Source organism: Alosa alosa, chromosome 12 (assembly GCF_017589495.1).
Source record: "Alosa alosa isolate M-15738 ecotype Scorff River chromosome 12, AALO_Geno_1.1, whole genome shotgun sequence".
Lineage (NCBI taxonomy): Eukaryota > Metazoa > Chordata > Actinopteri > Clupeiformes > Clupeidae > Alosa > Alosa alosa.
Genome location: NC_063200.1, coordinates 23498687 through 23520017, shown reverse-complemented (window position 1 = coordinate 23520017; position 21331 = coordinate 23498687). Strand labels below are relative to the sequence as shown.

Here is a 21331-nt window from a genome sequence, read left to right as displayed (position 1 = left end):
TGAGCTTTTGCACCACGCTTACCTCCAGTACCACACACACACACACACACACACACACACACACACACACACACACACACACACACACACACACACACACACACACACACACACACACACACACACACACACGGAGCCACAAACGGAGTGCAAACAAACACACTCACACTCTAGCATACAAACACACATTGCCTGACAAAGACACTAAGCATACACACACAATTTAATTACACACACATAAACAAACACTGCTCCTCCATTGACGCACACACAGGCAAGTTCATACAGACACAGACTAACACACACACACAGACACACAAACACACACACACAGACACACACACACACACACACACATCACACATGGCTCTGGCAACCCAAACACAGCCTCTGGTTAGACATAACTGGCTCACCGCGCGGCTAGCGCCACCCGGGGACAGGGCAGAGGCGGATGTTTACCGCGGCAGAATGTCACCTCTGCATCCAGGCGACACTCCATCGCCGGCGGTCATGGACTGTGCGATTAGCACGGGGGGAGGGGAGGGCTGGCGGTGGCGGGACTGGACTTGGGGGCAGACAGGCAGGAAGGCCGGCAAAGTCTGCTCAGTGACCTCATGGTTGTGATGCGCTGCAGAGCAGCACAGCCAGCAGCGGAGTTTGCATACCAGCAGCCCCCCGTTCAGCCTAATTAGAGTCAAAAGTTAAAACCCGCATCCCAGTTAGCTGCTTAGGCTCACACTGAGTATGGCTCTGATCAGAACCAGAAGGAGCTTCTTTTGCGGCCATTTGAATACATTTTCATTTTAGTGTGTCCACACGCAGAAGGGCGCTTTAAATCGTTAAGCAGTTCTTTATGTTTGTAAAATAAAGCTGAGAGGTAAGGAACCTTTCATTTGAGGACTATAAGTAGACTTAAGTAGTCATATGCACACATTTATAGTTGTACCATGTAGAAACACAAGGTCCCAAAGATGCATGTTGTTTAGTTTCACTGTAGTATTACTGCACCCTCTTTGCAGATATTCAACAAAAAGTTTCACAAACCCACAAAAACAACTGCAAAAACGTGCACATGGCAAAGCTACTGCTGCTCACTGTAAGTAGGCTGCATAGTGCCCTTGTGCTCTGCAGGGTGACCAAGAAGGAGTGGACTTGTGCGACAGCCTTGAAAAACCATTACCCAGTGGTCAAGGCCATTCATTTATGCACAGCGATACTTAACCATATCCCTCTGTGTCATACCCTTTATGGATACAGTAAGTGCTTTTGCAGCCTGGACTAACCAACATGGTGGGGGGAGTCCAAATGGTTCTCTCTCTATGTACATGAAGAGTGTAAAATACAGAAAGTGAGAGGAGCAATCACATGTTTTCTAAAAGGATAGACCAAACAGATACATTTAGATGGAAAAACACCAACCAAAATCAGAGGCTTTTTCATCCCAAAGGAGAATATGAGGCAAAAGAAAGAGGGAACAACCTCTCTAAAAAAAAACAAACATGTAACTTGCGAAACACACGTGGAAGTGAACCAACTATGGAAAAAACACAGAAAGTGGGGAAAAAAGAAATTACACATTTTCACAAATTACACACAAGATACCCTTTAAGGATGGAGATGGGTTTGGGTTTGAGACATTTTGAAGGTGTCCCCTTTCTTTCACTGCAAAACTAAGGCAAAGGAGAGGAGGGCCTCCAGGGAGACAGTGAGGCGTCTCTTACTTGTGGCCCATCTCGTGGGCGATGGTGAAGGCCAGGCTGAGGCCGTTGTCCTCGGCGAGAATGCACTTCCTCTTCTCCGTGCACATGCCGCTGAGGTACGCGATCCCTGCGGAGCGAAAACGGAACAAAAACAAAGGGCTGACATCACCTCGGGGCGAATGGGTTTGGACCGAGAGCGATGACAACACACGCTACCACCTCTCCTCCCCATGGCTGAAACAGCAACATTTTTGGTTGTTCTGTTTTGCCATATGCAAATAGTTTACAAAGTGTTGGTTTGCTTTGCTTTATGAAATATCAAAACACAGAAAGGCATGCAAAGCTGGATCAAAAAAGGCTAATTAAGAGTGTGAAATACTCATGAAATATTGTAGACCATGGCTCGCTGTCAAAGTTCACTTGTCTCAATCCTCAGAGGACTGTTACATGTCACAGTTTTCCAACAGGGTTAATGGTGCTTATGAAAACATAATTTTGCTCAGATGTTTTGAAGCTTGAAGATTGAGACATAGGTCATCTGGGCTGCTTAGCGAGAAACTGCTTCGAATTTTATCCCCATCGTTCGCACAAAACTATCCTGAACTTAAAAGGTGTTCCCTCCCACCCACCCCCTGTTTCAGACAGGCTCCTTAAGTCAGCACTCAAGGTGAGCACAGTGGCAGGGGAGGTTTTTTTTTCCGTCTGGGAACATTTGAGAAGTCTAAACAAACGAACTTTCCCATACATCCTGATTTCAGGTAAATTATTCCGACCACTTAAGGGTTGTTAGCGTCATGTCTGGTGCACTCTTTGCCATTTCATGTCCACATGACAGCTGCAACTCTGTCGCTCCTGCCAGGATCGAATTCAGCAGGGAAAACAAAGCAAAGGACTTGATTCTGTCTTTTGCTCTCTTTCTCCATCTTTCTCTCTCTCCCTCTCTCTGTCTCTCTCTCTCTACCTTTTTCTCTCTCTACCTTTCTCTCTCTCTCTCCCTCCATCTCTCTTGTGTATTGGGTTGTATGCGCTGACCTTTGATGGTTTAATCACCCTCTTGAAATGGATCCAGAACTAATGCTTTCCATTACGAAGGCCAGCAGAACAATCATGCCTTTGATGGGGAAAAATAAATACACAAGGTGTAGTTTCAGGGAGTGGTGGAGCTGGATGGGGGGGGGGTGGTTGTAGGGGGGCAAGATGTCCATTACTTTATAGGCCCTAAACTCTGCATGCTGCATCTAAACCTGTCACCCTCCTCAACTTGTCTCCTGCTTTTTCAGCTGGACCCTTTCTCTGGCTTCCCCTTGTTTCTATCTTCGGGAGAGAAAAAATCAAGTCTCCCTGAGGTGGCTATGCGACTGTCTCCCAGCCAGACGAAGAGATTAGCGGCTAATCTGGCCATTAATGAATGCTTAGGCCCATCTGTGGGTACTCTTTGGCCGTGCCGCCAGCCGAACAGCCAGGCTTTTCTGTTTCGTCCCATTCACATTCAGCTTCAGTCGGGGGCTCTCGGTGGTGGTATCGCGGGGTGTTGAGTTTTGCTCGAAAAAGTGTGCTTATAATAACACCACTCACACTTTCGAAACATGAGACAGCGGCGTCGCCTTTGATTACCCCAGTGATAACACTCATCCACAATGCCTTGCCCATTCATGTAAGGGCTTAGATGTAGCAAGACAACATCAGCTGGCAGAGGGCTGCGGTGCTATGCTCTTATATGTTTCACAGAGGGTTAGGATTAGCTTGTTCTCTGTCAAAACCATGACAATGCATCTCTCTGTCTCTGTCTCTCTCTCGCGCTGATTAATTGTCTCAGCTCTATTCACGTGTAAATCCCACAGTCATTAGGTAAAACGATGTGGGACAGAATGGCGCGTGCAGGGGCGAGCTCAGACGAGTCTGTGTGAAGGCAAAGCCCGGCTTGTCGACTCCTCACCGCACACATCCGAGTGTCACCAAAGCAGAATGTGCATCCTGCTCCAAGAAATGTGGATATGACACTGTCTACCGTGCGGCCCAACGCCAGTGAGGTAAGGTTAGATCTCTGTCCCGCTTATTACCTGGAACCGCGGTTCCGAGCACGAGCAGGCCGCGGGCATTTTATCCCCTTTGTAGCGTGCCCTCGAAGCCATTTCGCTCGATGTTTGCGCTCGATAACATCAATGTCTCTATTTTGTTTCCTCCCTCTGTCCTCATCCTTGTTAAGCCATCTTAAGGGAGCTATTGAGTGAAAGTCATACTCTCTCTATAATAGAGTGAATGCACTGCGATTCAATATCATAATGACTGAAAATTTGACTCAAAAAAAGGATGGCAAGTATTACGCAATGAAGACACATGGTGGGATTCAAGTGTTTGCCTTTTTTATTTTATCTATGCACATATTAGTCATTTGAATAAAACTGATAACTTTTTACTGAACCACTAAATATACTGTTTGTTGTATTTGTAATCTTTTTTTCTTAAACATGTACCGGTATTAAGCCTATGGTTCATACAAACCCTGCAGGCATTTCTTAAAGTGTTATATTGAGATACTTGAAACATGTACATGAGTATATTAAGCCCCTTGAACTGAGTATTATGGAGTGTCAAGACTGTCATTTTTTTCCTGGCAACAATGAACTGAAGTTACCAAAATAAATAATTTCAAGAGACTGCGACCAAACGATTAGATTTCATTTTTGTATGTTTATGTTCCTCGTCCTGCTTTCCTCCTTATCTTTATTTTGCAATACTTGCGATGGGCTTGGCCCATCCCCTCTATTTGGACTCAGTGAACAGAGAGAATCGAGTACTTGAGGCAGTGATCCTGACTGACCCAATCGTTGGAATGCAGGCAGCGCTGTTGACTGGACGGCCGACTCAGCAGAGAAGCAGCTGAGGAGACAGACCCAGTGTTTACTCCTCAAACAGACACACAAGAACCAAGACGAAGGAGAAGAGGAGAAGACGATGACAGGACGCCATTAACCATCGAACACTAACTCTACATCATACACATGTAAGTGTAACCTGCGTTGTGTTGAATCTGTGCGGTTCAGCCCTGCACACGCCCATACTCAAACCCGCGAAACAGCTGCACCTTGGATCGGGAGTCGAGCGTGCTGACAACCGAGCTAAAAGCCCAGGCTACTAGCTTTCATGCCAGCAGCACTCTTGAGGTATCGGGGAGTGAGGTTTACCAACGTTCCACACGCACAGCTAAGCTAGCTGGCATCCGTTACATAAGGATACATGAAAGCAAAGACCTCACAGGGCTAACAGCTCCATGTTAAGTTTCTTTCATGTTAAATTTTAAGTCTTAGAGACTTCACAGGGATATGATTATCGTCTGCAGCCAAGAGCAGCTGAGATACAGACACCACTCTATCATCTGATATCAAACATTAGGGGCTCTATCTTGCACTCTAGCGCAATTGACTTTGGTATACTCGTGCTTTTGTCTTTCCTATTTTGCAGTTTGCAGTCAGCATATTGGAATTTTCCCTCCACAGGTACGTAATCGCCCATAAAGCGTTTCAACGCGAAAAGGGTCCCTGTTGATATTTTGCAGTTTCAGAAAACAATTCCGCCAAAAGACCAGGAACCTCCTGGTCTAAAGTCCCTGTTCAGATTCAATTCATATTTTAAAGGCAGCATTTCCACAGGCCTGAAAATGAATGCTATGCACACAGACCTACAGACACCCTCTGATGGAAACAGACACCCTTGATAATATTTGTCCGTTTCAGATTGGTCAACTAAAAATTAGAAAGCATCTACATGCAATATCTTTACACAACAACGACGCCTAATTACGACCTATTAATTTGGACAACTTTATACAGCCCTATAAAGGCTAAAGTTACCTTTAGTTGTGTTCCAATTTACCGTTGTGTATGGCTTTAAACATTGTGTGCGCTCACCAGCCTATAAGCATAATTCCAGCTGCGCTAAGGTTTTGACAAGCACCACAATTTTGTTGTAGCCCATCTGAAATAACTCCAAGCTTTGCTATGTATCCTTTCATTGTTTTCAAAAAACGTTTTATATTCATGATGGCCTTAAAGTCTTGAGTTTGTGAATTAGCTTAAATCAGCTTATTATGTGCTGTTAACCAGCAACTATAGATAGAAATAGAAAGCAGCAAGTAGCCTTGGCTACAATTTCTGTAGTTGCTGCATCCATTCATTGTTATTCTCTCTCCTGCTCAAACAAAAGTTTTGCGTGCATTAAGTTGATGATAACGTGTTTACAAACTCTACTTTACATACAATATTGTGAATAGCCTACTGTACTGTCATGCAGTTAATGGGATACTGTGCAGAGTTGGAAAGTTAGGTCAACTTGGAAACTGTTTCTCGTTGAGTTGCCTGATGGTAAGGTACAGCTGTAGCTTACACCTGCAGGCCCCTTGCTTGGGCGCCTGTGTTGCACAGTGCACTTTGCTCCTCTCATCTATACGACGCAGTTCCCATTTCTCCAAACCATACATAATTACAATGACAAATATTGGTACACGAGGGAAATCAGTGTGGTGAAATGTGAAAAAATAGGTATAAATCTAGAATACACATTTCCACAACAGATGTGTTGATGACATAAATTAGGAAATATTAGAGGACTTAATGAGACGTGATGTTGAACTGCATGCCCATGCCATTTAACCCAAATGTCCCAGCAGCAGCACGGGAGAGGAGAGCTTATCTGACAGAAATCTGCATTGTCTATAGTGAGGTAATGTTAGATAGATTACATTGCAAAAATATCACCATGCATTCATAACCTCGTAATTCAGTGAGAGTGATCCCAAAACATTGGAAAGTGACATTTCTGTATTACATTTTGTCAAGAGGAAAAATCAATAGCAAACTGTTCCCAACTGACTATAGAGCTGTGAACCGTTCCTGGCTGCACCTGGCAAATCCGCCATCATAATAGCAATCCGCTATGGAACAAGCGTGCCTGTTGTTAAAAGGATTGTGAGATGATGCTCTGATTGGTTTATTGCACGTTACGCCCAAACCACACCCATGAGTAATATAGCTACTACAGACCACCCCATTTTAGATTTGCGTCGGGCGCAACAGTCATTATCCCGCCGGTAAAATAGCATCAGCCCCCAAGATCCGCCCACAAAGCGACTTGCTCAAAGTCAATTGCACTGGAGTGGAAGATAGAGCCCTAGAACTCTTTCTCTTTCTGGGTTCCAATGATTAAACTATTGGTTATGTAACAAACAAATGTGTACAAATTATTGTATAACTATTCATCATTTTAAAAGCCATACAGATGGAAAAGATGATAGATAGGAGAGTCTTGCAGCGTAATGCATAATATAACATTATTTCAAAGGCACTAACAGGTCACTGACATGTTCTCTGCCTCGAAGGACCAGACACAACTCACATCCTGGATGCTTAACGTTTCTCCACACTGCTTTTTCCATTCACAGCTCAACGCCACAGAGAACTCCTAGACTTCAATAACTTGGATTGGGCTGCACGTATCCTCTGCTGCATCATCACTGGCCACAGATTTATCATCTCTGTGGAGTAAACAAGCCAGCGATTGTCCCAACAGTGACAGCAGCTAACAAGAGATGGGCTAACCAGCTTGGAAACACATGAAAGATGTTCCAATTCTGGTGCCATAACTTCCATGACTCAAAACTTTGTCACATCTCGTGTGAAGATCTGCATCAACAAATAATTGTTACTAAGCTATTTTGTCGATTTGTTACTGTTGTAGGTCCTCTTTGCTTATTTTCAACCGTCATAAGACAAGTTGTAAAAGCCATACAAGGATAAACTATGACTGGAATTCTTGGAAGTCTTAACCAACTACTACTTCAGTGCAAAAGAAAGCATTATTCTCAACAAGTAGACAAAATATATTGACGTGTAATTGTTCAAACGGCAGGGAGAAAATCTGCTCTCCATTCAGCTCCAGTTCCACTGAGGATAGTCTCAGAGCGAAAGGAATCTTGCCGTGAGCGAGGCGAGTCTCGTAAGACAATGTGGGACTAATCTCCGCTGGACTGACTGGCATCTTAGACAACACAAATGGTTTGAAAACAAACTTTCTGTTCACACAAATACCTAAACTGAAATACCTAAGCTGCCATCTTCCGCTGAGCATCATCGCAGAACATTCCGGAAAAACAGAATGTCTGGAGAGTCACAACACGGGGGCCCCGGCTCTGGGTCTCGTGACGGCACATGGCGGAGAAAGGAACAAGGCAACGACAATGGCTAGATTGGGAAGAAAGATCTGGATGAAAAGTAGGTCAGCTGCAGGCTTTCCCCCTTTTTTAATCATGTTTGAACCAGAGGGTATCCATAGCGATGCCTTTGTGACACGGCACAGACATGTCACACGCATTCCACACCAGGTGACTGAAATGCACTACGGAGGACCCACAGGCATACTGAGGAGAGAGGTCACATTCCTTTTCACCTTAACAGAGCTGTTAAAAGTGTCACCAGCTCATGGGACTGGGTGGCTTAACACACCAGCCGACTGTTCATACCACATCATTTAACATGTGTGCACCAGCACCTGTGTACATATAGAGTATCCTGTGCACAAATCCACAGTATAGTATATCCATGTATGATCATATGCTGTTTGAACTACTTAGTTCTAATGAGCTGGCCTTTTTAAAACTAAAATCATACCACCTAATAGTTCCTAATGGCAGTGGACTCTTTGAATTGTGTGGAGGTCCTTGTTTAAAGGTAATGACTATTATTAGAGAGAGAGAGAGGGAGATAGAGAGAGAGAGAGAGAGAAAGAGAAGGCATTGATTATGTGCAGGCCACAGCAGGGTGCAGAGGCTGCCACTGGCTGCCGTTCCTGTTGTACAAAGCTCCGCTGCATTGTGTGTGGGGATTTTTGGAGAGCTTAATTGGGGCGTTTTCTGCTTTGCAAGCTGTTTACGTTCATATCCGCCCTACCACGTACACGTACACACACACACACACACACACACACACACACACACACACACACACACACACACACACAGACACACAGAGTGTCTGGGACTACCTGTGTGGAAAGGCATGTGTTGTTGGGCCTGGCTGGGTGGTGGAAGTGCCCATTAATGTTTCTTCATAAAAATCTAAGGGTGAACAACAGCATGGTCTTTACCTCAGCTTGGCTGTATGACTGTGTGTGTATCTGTGTAAATGTGTGTGTTTCTCTGTGTGTGTGTGTGTGTGTGTGTGTGTGGCGGTGAACATGTTGAAGGAGGAATGATGGAGGTCTGTGTGTGTGTGTGTGTGTGTGTGTGTGTCTGAACAAGTTGAAGGGGAATGATTGAGGAACCTCACACGTAGCTTTCACACTACACCCTACCACCCCCACACACACACACACACACACACACACACACACACACACACACACATACATACACACACACACACACACACACACACACACACACACACACACACACACACACACACACACACAGACAGACAGCTCTTGCAGAACAGAGGGATAGTGTGTACTTCACACACAGCCCCTGGCCCCGCCTCTTGGCACACGGGGCGCGAGAACACTGCTTGCTGCCCCACCACAAAAAAGAGGACCGTGAGGCTGTGCTGCTGGCGGGACCCCCGATAATATGCTGAAAATAAACAGTGTTTAATGTATGTCTCGCCAATGCTTTCATCGTCCATGCATAACCTAATAACAGTTGATCTGGGGTCGTTGCGCAAGCCTTCGGGTACAGAATGGCACGAGGCTCTCTGTGAACTCTCCTGCTATATTCCCGACTCCATAGCCCCTGCTAAATCCCTTCATTGTTTGGCCTTGTAGATTGCAACTTTTCAAAACATGCAGACGTAGATATTGAAGTTTTGTCTTCCACTGGTGCAGCAGTAAATGGACAGAAGAGAGGATGCAGTCGTGCATTATTTATGATAATAAACACATAACCATCAGTGCTGTAGATGCAACTTGGCCTTAAAAGAGGGTGAAATGGGTCCAGCCATGCATATCAATAGGATCATGGCACAATATGATCCTATTATATGAAACATGCTGTGACTGGTCAGGCAGGCGAAGAATGGCTAAGGAATGGTATGGCAAAAAGTGTCATTGTTAGCAGACCTAGAACTGAGACTGAAGGCTTTTTTTTTTCATGCAGTCGGAAAAAACAAGGTCACTGCCACAAAAAAGCCACAGACACCACTGGCTGTGTTGGCTGGAACGTCTAACCGAGCCTGAGGTAACGCAGTTGAGCTCTAAACCCAGGGCCAACATTTTTCAACATCATTCCACGTCATATTAAGTTAAATTATGGCTTTTTAAAAGAAAAGTGAACAAGAGCAGTAAGTCTTTTGCGTAATGTTTTCATTCTCTTTGTGCATTAATGACTCATCAAGCTTGGGATTAAACTAAGCTCAAGGGGACTTCATGCTACTCTATAAGTTTTAGACTGAGAGAACTCAGACAATTTGTCATTGGGAAGTTGAGTTAGCAACAGGTGCAGATGATAAAGCCAGTCCCACACACAGAGAAGTTAACCCCACACTCAGCACTCAACACTCAACCCCATCATCATCATCAACCCCATCATCACTCCCTCTTCCACTTACTTACCCACTGTGTCGCAGGGTTCATCCTTATGGACGCAGAAGTCCTTCCTGCAACACAAAAAGACAGAAAACACCTACATGTAATGAGCAATTCCACGCAAAACTGTCTGTAACGCCAACTAAATACCATGGAATTGTGTTGGCGTTATGGATATGACAGTTTTGTGTGGAATTGCCCTAATATTAAAACACACACATAAGATTTTTTGATTGGCTAAAGTCGATGGGATGATATGACCCATTTACACCTGACTCTTTCGTTTGACTCAGTGAGCAACTACAAGGCAGCCTTATTTCCCAACCACCTCCAGCAACCTACGGTGGCAGTGCAACCACGGTTTCCCCCAGGATTAGTAGAAAGGTTTCAACAGTCCTCAATCATTAAAGGTCATCTCTGAGAATTAAACAGCAGGGGGATGATTCTCAAATTCAACTTCCGGGCTGCGGACCAGCTCGGCCCTGACCCATCCAAGGAATCTCTGAAAAAATGACAAACTAAGGCGCAAACGCTCAAACTAAGACAATGCCAAAGGACATATTTCTCTGTTTCTGATTTTCTGATTCACCTCCCTCTGCTCCTGCTCCTACTGACTTGACCAATTGAATGGACACTGGCCATCAGATATGGCAAGAAAAGTGGACAAGAATCAATTCAAAGCAAAAACCTACATTGGTCCACTATTGGCTTTGTAAAAAGTATACTGGCACAAAGCCAACATGAGTGGGATTCAAAATTGCATTGCATTGCACTGCATCAAAGGCATCTGCAATTCATGTACTGTAAGTTCGCATACTATATCACTGGGAGAGTCTACAGTATGTGATATCTGACTTCCAAGTCATTACTGCCAACAAGGTAATTCCTGCCTGGATTGGTGGGATCCTGGGAAAAACCTATCCTGACATGCTTTATGAAGGGGCGCTCTCATGTCGGCTCAGTTGTGAAATTAAAGTTGGACTTAATTTACGGCCAAGGCAAGGATCCCATTTGGACTGCCACGAGGGGCAAACCCAAACACATCCCCGTCTGCGAGCACATGGGACAGCCTATCTGCAACCATTTCTGCTCCTCGTTAAGACGTTCCTGGCCACGTGACAGGCCGGGTGGCGTCTCGTTGCGTCTGCGTATGATGCGTCTGCATCCGCCTGCCATAGTCTTAAGATTTCCTTTTACGATTCACGAGCTACTTGCTAAACGTATTACGAGACATTACGAAAATCCCATAATATTTACATTCCTCCAGTAATTAAAGCAAAACATGGCAACTGTATTTGTGTCTGAAACTTAGCATTGACAGGTGTCCACAAGAGTGGGGACGCTCCGCCATTGAAAATGGATTGAGTGGAGCGTGCCAAGCTAATCCCACTTATAATTACTTTTCAACAAAGTGTTTCGTTGTGGTGAGAGCTTTACATGGCTTTTGTCTGTTGAGAGATCTTATTAACTGGTGGCTGCTAAACTTGGAGAAAAAAAGAGGTTCTCGCAGATAATGATACATTGTTGTTACTATTATAATAATAACGTCAATTTTCCCATCTCAATAACCTTGACAGTCTCTGACCTTGTGTCGGGTGCTATTTGAGAATGTGTGTCCTGTGTGTGTGTGTGTGTGTGTGTGTGTGTGTGTGTGTGTGTGTGTGTGTGTGTGTGTGTGTGTGTGTGTGCTTTTTCGGGGCGTCACTCTGTCGCCCTGCATTTGTGGCCTAATGTGTCCATGTTTGTGTGGGAGAGTGTGTGTGCGCAGGATGTGTGTGTGTGTGTGTGTGTGTGTGTGTGTGTGTGTGTGTGTGTTGTTTATGTGTGTGTATTAACTAATGCCAAAAGCTGACTCAAAGGCGCCCTTTGACAATGACAAATGAAAGAGGCCTCAGAAACTCCCCCCCAACAACAAATACAAACACACAGACACACAAACACATATCACCACCTCAAAACGCACTAACAAGCAAGACACAAACACACATACACATCACACACACGCACACACACACACACACATCACCACCTCGAAGCGCTCTAACAAGCAACTCAGAGACACAAATACACACACACATTCACAAACAGCACACACATACAGTACACACACACATCACCACCCCGAAGCGCACTAACAAGCATCTCACAGACACACACACACACACACACACACACACACACACACACACACACACACACACACACACACACACACACACACACGCACGCACACACACACACACACGCACACACACACACACAATCACACACACAATCACACACACACAGATGGGAATGTGGACGGTCCGTGAGGCCCTTCTGGGAGCTGGCCACCTATCAGCCGGCTCCAACATCAAACAGCACCTGAAGCCACCCACCCCCCACCCACCCACACACACACACACACACACACACACACACACACACACACCCCTCACCCTCTCAGCAGGTCCGAATCATACTCCGTCGACCAGCGCCAACTTCTAACAGGATTTATAGAACAGGGAGGGGGGCGCTTTCTCTCTCTCTTTCCCTCTCTCTCTCTCTCTCTCTCTCTTTCCCTCTCTCTCTCGTTCTCTCTCTTTCACTCTTTTTTTCCCGATGGTATAATGTCTTTGGCACGACCCGTTATAGATCGGTGGATGTGAGCGAGGCCCCATTAACGGCCCAATTGAAATGAAAACCAGAGATGCCTGCCGAGCTCCCGGTCCACCCCCGTGCAGACTCGGACGCACAGACAGACTCACCGCTCGCTCTGATGCAGCGTCCAAAAGAAGCAGCTCGGATACAACTCCCAATGGAGCAGGTTGCACTTCGTTTTACCGCATATGAAGCAACAATGGCAGTTAATACTGTCTTTGCTAAGGTATGAAAAGTACATAAGAGTGACGTTTTTATGCCAACATCTATGCTAAATAACAAGCAGAGTTTCGTTGAGCACTTCCTGTCACAGCATGGCATCATAAGAACATTATAATCATAAGAGCATATAATCTACAGGATGTATACTGAGGATATACTCAGAAACATCTAGAACATCTACAAAGCTTACACTCCTAAGGACATGGGATGTGTTTTACATTTGCACACACTTTTTACGTGTTGTCAGTGCACCTACACCAGAGTTAGAGGTCATCTCATGAAAAAGCATTACGTATTGCAACAATTAACTGCACTAAAAAAACATTGTATCTATAAACAACCACATTACACGGCAAACCTATGGAGTTGCAACATCACATGATACACGATCCCAGTCTGCCTTTAGAGCCAATGGAATGCAGACAACCTACATTACGGCACAAAACGCAGGGCAACAATGACGCCGAGGAGTGACCAAGTGAGCCCAGCTGGTGATGATGAGGCACTCCCCATGCAGACTTTACCTCGTGATGAAGATGGCCGAGTCCACCGAGGGAGGGTCATCTCTCCATCTGGCACTGAAGTCGGACATCATGCTCTTCCTGCCGTACTCCTCCTGCTGCCATCGGCAGAAGCTCTCCAGCATCTTCTCCCCATGGTGCCCTATGTACATGTCTGGCTAAAGACAAACGCAAAAGGTCAAACAGCATCATCATGACAAGGATCAGCAGCTTTTGGAAAATGGAAAAAAGTTTTGATAAATGAGAGAGATGGTTTTACTTTGTTATGTCTTCTTTTGGCAAGGTAATGACAGACAAGATAAACACATATTCAAGATCCATAAACCATCATTTCTTAAAATAAAACTGTGTTTGCACAAGTGTAGGTTGTATGTGTTGAGCTCTTACTGGTGTCTCGGAGAGCAGAACCAGTTTGGTTAATCGGATATTGATCTGGATGCCAAGGCTCTTGTGTTGGAACAGGTTAAAGACCTAGAAAGAAGACGAAGACGTCCAAGTGAAGTCAGTCTTGTCTCACACTCATACAGACATTTGTAGAACAACCGCAGGTTACTTTTTTCAGAGATGGAGATTAGACAAGAAGAAGAAGAAGAAGAAGAAGAAGAAGAAGAAGAAGAAGAAGAAGAAGAAGAAGAAGAAGAAGAAGAGGAGGAGGAGGAGGACAAGAAAGAGGAAAATTAAGAGGATGAGGAAGAGTAGAGGAAGTTACCATGTTCATGATGGTGAGTATGAACCGTTTGGCTGCTTCGGAGCCGTGGTAAGAGACCATGGCCGGGTCGGCCACCACCAGCGTCTCCACATTGTACTCCTGCTGGAGTTTGTAGGAGTAGCGCTTCCCTCTGCTCGGCTCCTGGTGCTTCTTGCTCTTACTCTTATGCTTCTCTGTGGAGCGGGCAGGGAAATGGTCAAACCCAGAATGGGCCCTGGCCCTGATAACACAACACTGGTACTACTTGTGTATCATGTACTACTTAGTTACAACAACAATGAAGTCTCGTGAAATAAGGTCATTTCATAATCTCTTATGCAATCGGTAGCTGCTATGTATCTGTATTATAATTCAAGACTATTAAAAATAGCTATTGTCAGATTTTCTGTTCATCAGGTTTTAATTCACATAAATGATACTTCTACATAACGCAACCCAGCACACAATAATAAATGTAACAAATAGACCTCATAAAGGAAATCCTGCGAATATGGCTTAGATCTACATGATGATCTACTGAAGACTACCTGACAGCAGCACTTCCAAATGCACACAAGAAATACAGACTCCCTTCTCCCTGTCAGTACTGCAGCCCCAGACAGGTGCTTTCTTTAAACAACGGGCTCCGGAGAGAGAGAGAGGGGGAAAAAAAGACAAGGATGTGAAATGAAAAGCAGACACAATAGGAAGGACGGCAGGATCATTGCTGGAATCCTTCTTATTCACATCAGCCGTCCACGTTCAAATGCAAGGCAGACTCTCCTCCCTGCGAGACCTGGGTAATTCCAATGCTATTCTTCTTCCCAGAGAACGGCTGAACTGGACATGTGCACGAAGCTATCATCCAGTGTCCAAAAGCGTTGCAAAATACTCATTAAATCAAACCAAGGCACATGTCTGACCCCTATAACCCCATGACCTCTATGCCATGGAGTTTAGTTCTAGTTCAGGTGAGAGTATTTAATGTCTTGATGTCTTTTCTTGTTGCTTAAACAGTCACAGGCACCAGAGGGCCTTGGCAGGTGCAGGTGTGAAGTCCACAGTAATGTCCACCCAGTGAAGCTCTGAAGTCGGCTGTCCTATATAAATCACCCACGGATCTGCTCATAAGCAATGGCATGTGTTTATGCCAGAAGAGATCATTCAATAGCACTGCCTGTATACACATGGGGAATGTTCAAACTCTCTTCTCATGAAAGAAAAAAAAACTCTTGCCTGTGTAAGATGTTCTCACACAGATCTTTCTATCCACTACTGTCTCTTCAATACAAACCACCACATGTTGTCATAATATTAGGCTACACATTGTTATGTTTAGGACTTATGGTTATGTACTTAGCACAGCTCTGCAGAACTTCGATTCAATGCAACGAAGATCCCAGGGCGGATCACATTTTGACAGCACATCTTCTGACATTTGAGAAGCTAACACATTCTTCTGCACAGATTCTCCATGGTTGATAAACCATGTCTCCGCAGCCATTGGCAATATGAGACTGTAGACTTTGTTCTTAAGAAGCACTGACATTCCAAACATTTTGTCATTACAACATTGTACTGTAGACTGCTGAATCATGACCGCGGGACTGCACTGCACCCACTCACACACAGTCTCTCGGGTGTTGTTTTTATAGACTGGACTCAACGTTACTTGTTACTTTAACAGGATCGCGATCTCCATGGTCGTGAAACCGGCCGCAGTGATAAACACAATGAGCATGAAGGGGGTGAGACAGATGTACATACCAGGGATGACTCCGCAGTATTTGGGCGCAGACTGTTTGGCCAGCGAGCGCCTTCGCCGGTAGACTCGGTGGGCATGTCCCGTGACCGCCAGAGTGTGATTCAAAGGCTCGATGAAAAGAAAATCTTCATTGAGCTGAATAAAGCCCATCTGAAAAGGACATCACATCGACAAAACAAACACATCAGCTCAAGCAAGGGCAAAAGGGCTGCCAAACGCCAAGTCATGGGAGAGAGCAGAGAAAGCACGGGACTCAGGGCTCAGTGACACATATGAGAAAAACAGGCTTTTCATACAATGAGACATAATTAAAATGATATCAGGTCAATACAGAGGAGGGTTACAGTTCAATAATATAATTATTCCATTTCACCAATGGATAATTACTCACAAAAGAAAAACAGTAAAAAAAAACTCCATTACTGACACTGACATGTTTAGCGTCTGGTTTCAATGAAAGTCTCTACTAAATACAGTACATAAAATATGTATAATCACATTCCACAACTTGTTTGTACGCACACTTTGTCAAGCAATACACATTGCACTATACATATTGGAATTAAAACTGAAATATTACACAGCTTCATCATTATCATCATCATCATCATCATCATTATTCTCTCTCTCTCTCTCTCTCTCTCTCTCTCTCTCCCATTGCATACAAGTAGAATAACATTAAATGTAGCCTGTTTCTGATAAATATAATGCAATACAAAACACTCAGTAGACCAGGCGAGATACATCTCACATCTCTCTCTTCAAATCTGAACAGCAGGTCACTCATAGTCCAAATTATAAGTCCCTGTCCACTGCCCCTGTTCTGTACGCCAAACTCCAACAGTTCTGTGCCACCTTCAATAACCCGAAAATGCCCATATGCACCCACTGCCCCAAAGGAAAAAAAAAAGGTCCCTGACCTCCGCTTCCAAAAAAACAACCCCACTCCACCCCGGCCTGCACCTTACCCCCTCCCTGCCCTCCTCCCCCAGGGGCATTACCTGCTGTTGGACAGGAATGCTGCTCTTAGGTGGGAGGTCAAGGCTGGGCTCACAGAAAACTCTTATTTGGCTGGGGCTGGCTTTCGTTCGCGCAGACTAAACAAGTCACCCACAACCCTTAATTAAAGAGGGCTGATTAGGCGGTCGAGTCAGATAGAGGGCAAGGCTGCGCTGCGCTCTGCTCAAACCCGCACACACACACATAAACACACACACACACACACACACACACACACACACACACACACACACACACACACACACACACACACACCAAACCAGAACCCTGAACCACTGGCCAGCAGCACACCTCTCTCGTTCTCTCGTTCTCATTTAATCAGACACAGACACAAACACACACAGTCTTTCTGTCTCTCTCTCTCTCACACACACACACACACACACACACAAACATGCACTCGCTCTCTTTCTTTCTTACATATACTCACTCTCTCGTCTCTCTGTCTTTCACACACACATTCTCTCACTCTCACGCATGCACACATATGCACACACACACTTTCTATTGTGATTACTCATGGGAAAAGAAAGCCATGGTGCAGATAGCAATGAGTTCAAACACTTCAACAGACCTCATGTGCAAATCATTTTGCTGACATTAATAATGTTGCAACCAGAGATCAGCATACATTAACCTATAGCAAAAGTCACATTCCAGGAAGAAAAGTAATTTCTCTTTTTAACATTGCTACAGTGTTTCCCATACATTGAGTTATTTGTGGCGGCCCACCACAATATCAACATTGACCACCACACAATGATTTTCCAGGTTGTACTAAATTGTGCTTAAATCTGGTTAGCATCATAACCACGCTGCGCTAATTTGTTAAAAACTGTTGCATTCTGTTACAAGTTAATTCTGCAAACCTACCACCACAAATAGAATTCAATTCTGTGGGAAACACTGTGCTATATGTTACCAACATACATTTCATTTTATTGCACATGTGATTCTACAATGGTAGAATAAGCTTTTAAATGCATTATGTTTCTAGTGCCAATACTGTATATCAATATGATTAAATTAACAACTTCATTCCTTAAATATTTCAAGTAACATCATACTTTTCACCTATACCCACAGCTGAACACAGCATACACTATATTTTTAGAAACTTCATAGAGAGGGACCAGCTCAACTTCAATCAGCCTGACATGACACAGTAAACCACACTTGCCCCTCGGTGAGGCTTCAGAATTTACTCTGCACTAAAACGAACCCACTAAGTCAAACACCTCGGGTGACACCGCCGGGGTTAAGCATGTGCCACATTCCCCATGCTACAACAAAGCCTGCGGCTCATGCCATGTCTGCCAACAGCTCGACAGCCTCAACAGCTCCTCAGTCAGAGCTTCAGCAGCACCCCTTTCACATGCCGGTGAGGCTGGGGCATCCTCTGGACACGGTGGTGGCTGACCACAGCATTCAGTGGGGGCAAAGCATCCAATCCTCTGTCTACACACTACACATGGGAATGAATAATAAGTGTTCCTCTAACTTGGTGGCCTATGGATGAGCTGTGCATTGTATCTATGGGATATATAATATGATATAAATAATGTGACCATGTGGGTTATAGGCTACACAAAAAATAGTATCACTGCTATAGGGTCACTGCTTGGTTTTTATGCACATTTTTTGTGTCATATACACTAAAATTCCCTGTTTAACACAGCTCAAAAATTGTCTTAGTGAGAATGAATTTTCTTTAAGTGCAACAGGGGATTTAAATACTGCTTTACATTTCAAGCTCCTGCTCTTTGAGAGTTAGAAGAAAGGCCTACTTTTCCACAAGCCAAATTCTCCTCGCGTAACGTTACTTAAAGTCTGTGTGGCGAGCGCTTCAGTTCGTTTAGAAGGCCTAGATTCGCCGTCCAAAACTTTGGTGGACGGAGGCCAAGCCATGGAAACCGCAAGTGTTCACCCCCTCAATCTCAACGGCCGCTAATGGCTGCGAGCTGCGGTTTTCTGATAAGTTCATGTTGTCTATGATCATGTGATCCAGGACCACAAGAATGTGGGGTGGCCGGGGAGCAGGCATCGATAGATTCCCACACACACTTTCCGGACTACCAAAAGTGGCACCTGAGGCAGACGCCAGACAGTGTGCCCCCAGGCATAGTTACTATTCAGAGGATGCAAAACAGTTGGCCTGGCTACCCACATACCCTATCTTTCAGATCAGACCTAACTTAAATATAATTTAATCAACAACTTCTACCTAGTTGACAGTCAATTTAAAGCACAAAGGGTCTTTCTTTATGTAAACTATAAAGGACTTTAAAGTGTGCTCTTTAATGCAAGTTTGTGCTAATGAAAGTTTACCGATTTACCTCAGGTGCCCCAGAGACTAAAGTTATGACTCCCACACACGAAGTAATATATATGCTTTAAGAGTTTTGATATGCACTGCCATAACTGAATAGATGGGATAATAATTCATTTACGTACAAGTTCAAACACAAGTGCTACAAACACAAGTCTGACAATTGAAAAGCGAGTATTTACCAGACCGGCGCAGGTGCTGAATGAGGCGATGGATCCTGCGTAATTGAGAACAGTTCCGCTGTAATAACACGCTGCCTCCGCGTTGGCAGATGAGAAAGCTGGCGGGTTGCGCGGAGATGCCTTTCGTGCTTTCGGTCTCTTCTCTACCATGAATTTCTGGGACAAGAAACGCGTATCCCGATTCAATATGAGTTCCAGATCTTTTCCAAAGGCTGGGATTTTGAGACGCAGAGCCGAAGCAGCTTTAGTTTGCGGTCCTGGTGGTTCCCGGTGGTACAGTTCATGCGATTCGTAGCTTTCCCAATTTGAAATGGAGCGGACCTCCCGAGAACTGCTCCCGGCGTTGGCGTCAGCCTCTCGGATATTTGGTTTATCAGGAGGCGGTGGACTCGTGTCTGGAAACAACTCTGGGAATACGATTTCAAACTCCGAATCCTGAGAAGACTGCGTATCTGAATAGAGAAGAACGCACAAAATATACAAATATATTAGGATTCTACCAATGTATGCATAAAGGGTAATTTAGAGGGTAAAGCGCTGCGTTTCCACACATAACGGTAAATGTCACCTGTGGTGAATACTCGTACATTTCCATTAAGCCGGCAAGGATAAAGACATAACTAATACATTTTGGAACTATTTGTTATCGGTACATTTACAAAGTTGTGGTGTTTCAATAACTTTTGTAGTGGTGGGTTTTCTCTACCTGCAGTGGCACACATGCCCAAAAAGCACAGCTGATAAAAAAGTCGATTTAGATGCATATTCTCTATGAACGACACAGCCCTGTGGTGTCTTTATAAATTTACTCGCCAGGAACAGAAGCTAGGTTATGTGTTGGCGGTGTAATGCCTGACAGTTATATCCATGTCCCGGTGTGTGCTCTCTCCTCGCTCACATGAGGCTGTTTCCAAATGAATGAGTCCCGCGTCCCGCAGAGGAAAATTCAAAAGTCAGCATAGAGTAGACTAAAGGAAGAGAGAGAGGGAGAGCGAGAGTGTGTGTGTGTGTGTGAGAGGGAGAGAGAGAGAGAGACTTGTATGGAGCAGTATTTTGATGTATGGACAGTACAGTGAGCGGTAGAGAGCACTAGAGGACCCGGACTGCACGCTCTACATATTGTGCTGACACAGTCGCTGCATAATATCGCCACACATGCTGCACTGCTTGGAGATAATGTATTGTCAAAATAAGTATTTTATTAGGCCTAATTACATTGCCTCAAGCTAAGTTCATGTTCAACTCTCAATCGGCATGGAATTGTCTGTGATAATCCTGTAATAAAATGTTGTGAGTCTTAATCGTATTTATCTCATATCTTGGTTCATTGGGTCATTAGAGGGACATTGCATGAGCTTTTTATTGTATTCAACATGCCAAAGTATACTTCATGTCAGGAAGTTAAGTTGTCACTGTCCATCATCAACCCATTGAACTGACTGAAAAACCATGTGACATGTCACTATCTAATAATAATAATAACATGTATCATACGTTTCATATCCTGTTTCTCTGCAGGAGAACTGAAGTCATCAGAAATCTTAGTTTGTGTTGGATCCATTGTAAATGTTATAGCCTAAAGACTCCGGCAGCAGTCTCACTTCCACTGTAACTCCGTTGAATCATGAATAAATATTAGTGATTTAAAAAGCATCGCAAAGCATCACATCTTGAATATCTCAAGAAATTCCAA

At 44.4% G+C, this 21331-nt stretch overlaps 1 protein-coding gene across 1 annotated transcript in view; it reads right to left on the bottom strand.

Moving 5' to 3' along the window:
• The window catches only part of adamts17 (ADAM metallopeptidase with thrombospondin type 1 motif, 17), a 63584-nt gene extending 42560 nt beyond the window's left edge, over positions 1–21024 (bottom strand). Inside the window, 8 exon segments of the mRNA XM_048259679.1 lie at positions 1722–1827; positions 10299–10342; positions 13658–13812; positions 14042–14125; positions 14364–14536; positions 16110–16257; positions 19639–20090; positions 20345–21024. Of these exon segments, the coding sequence (XP_048115636.1) occupies positions 1722–1827; positions 10299–10342; positions 13658–13812; positions 14042–14125; positions 14364–14536; positions 16110–16257; positions 19639–20090; positions 20345–20402 (1220 nt within the window). The 5' untranslated portion in view covers positions 20403–21024.
• Positions 21025–21331: the final 307 nt, after the last annotated feature.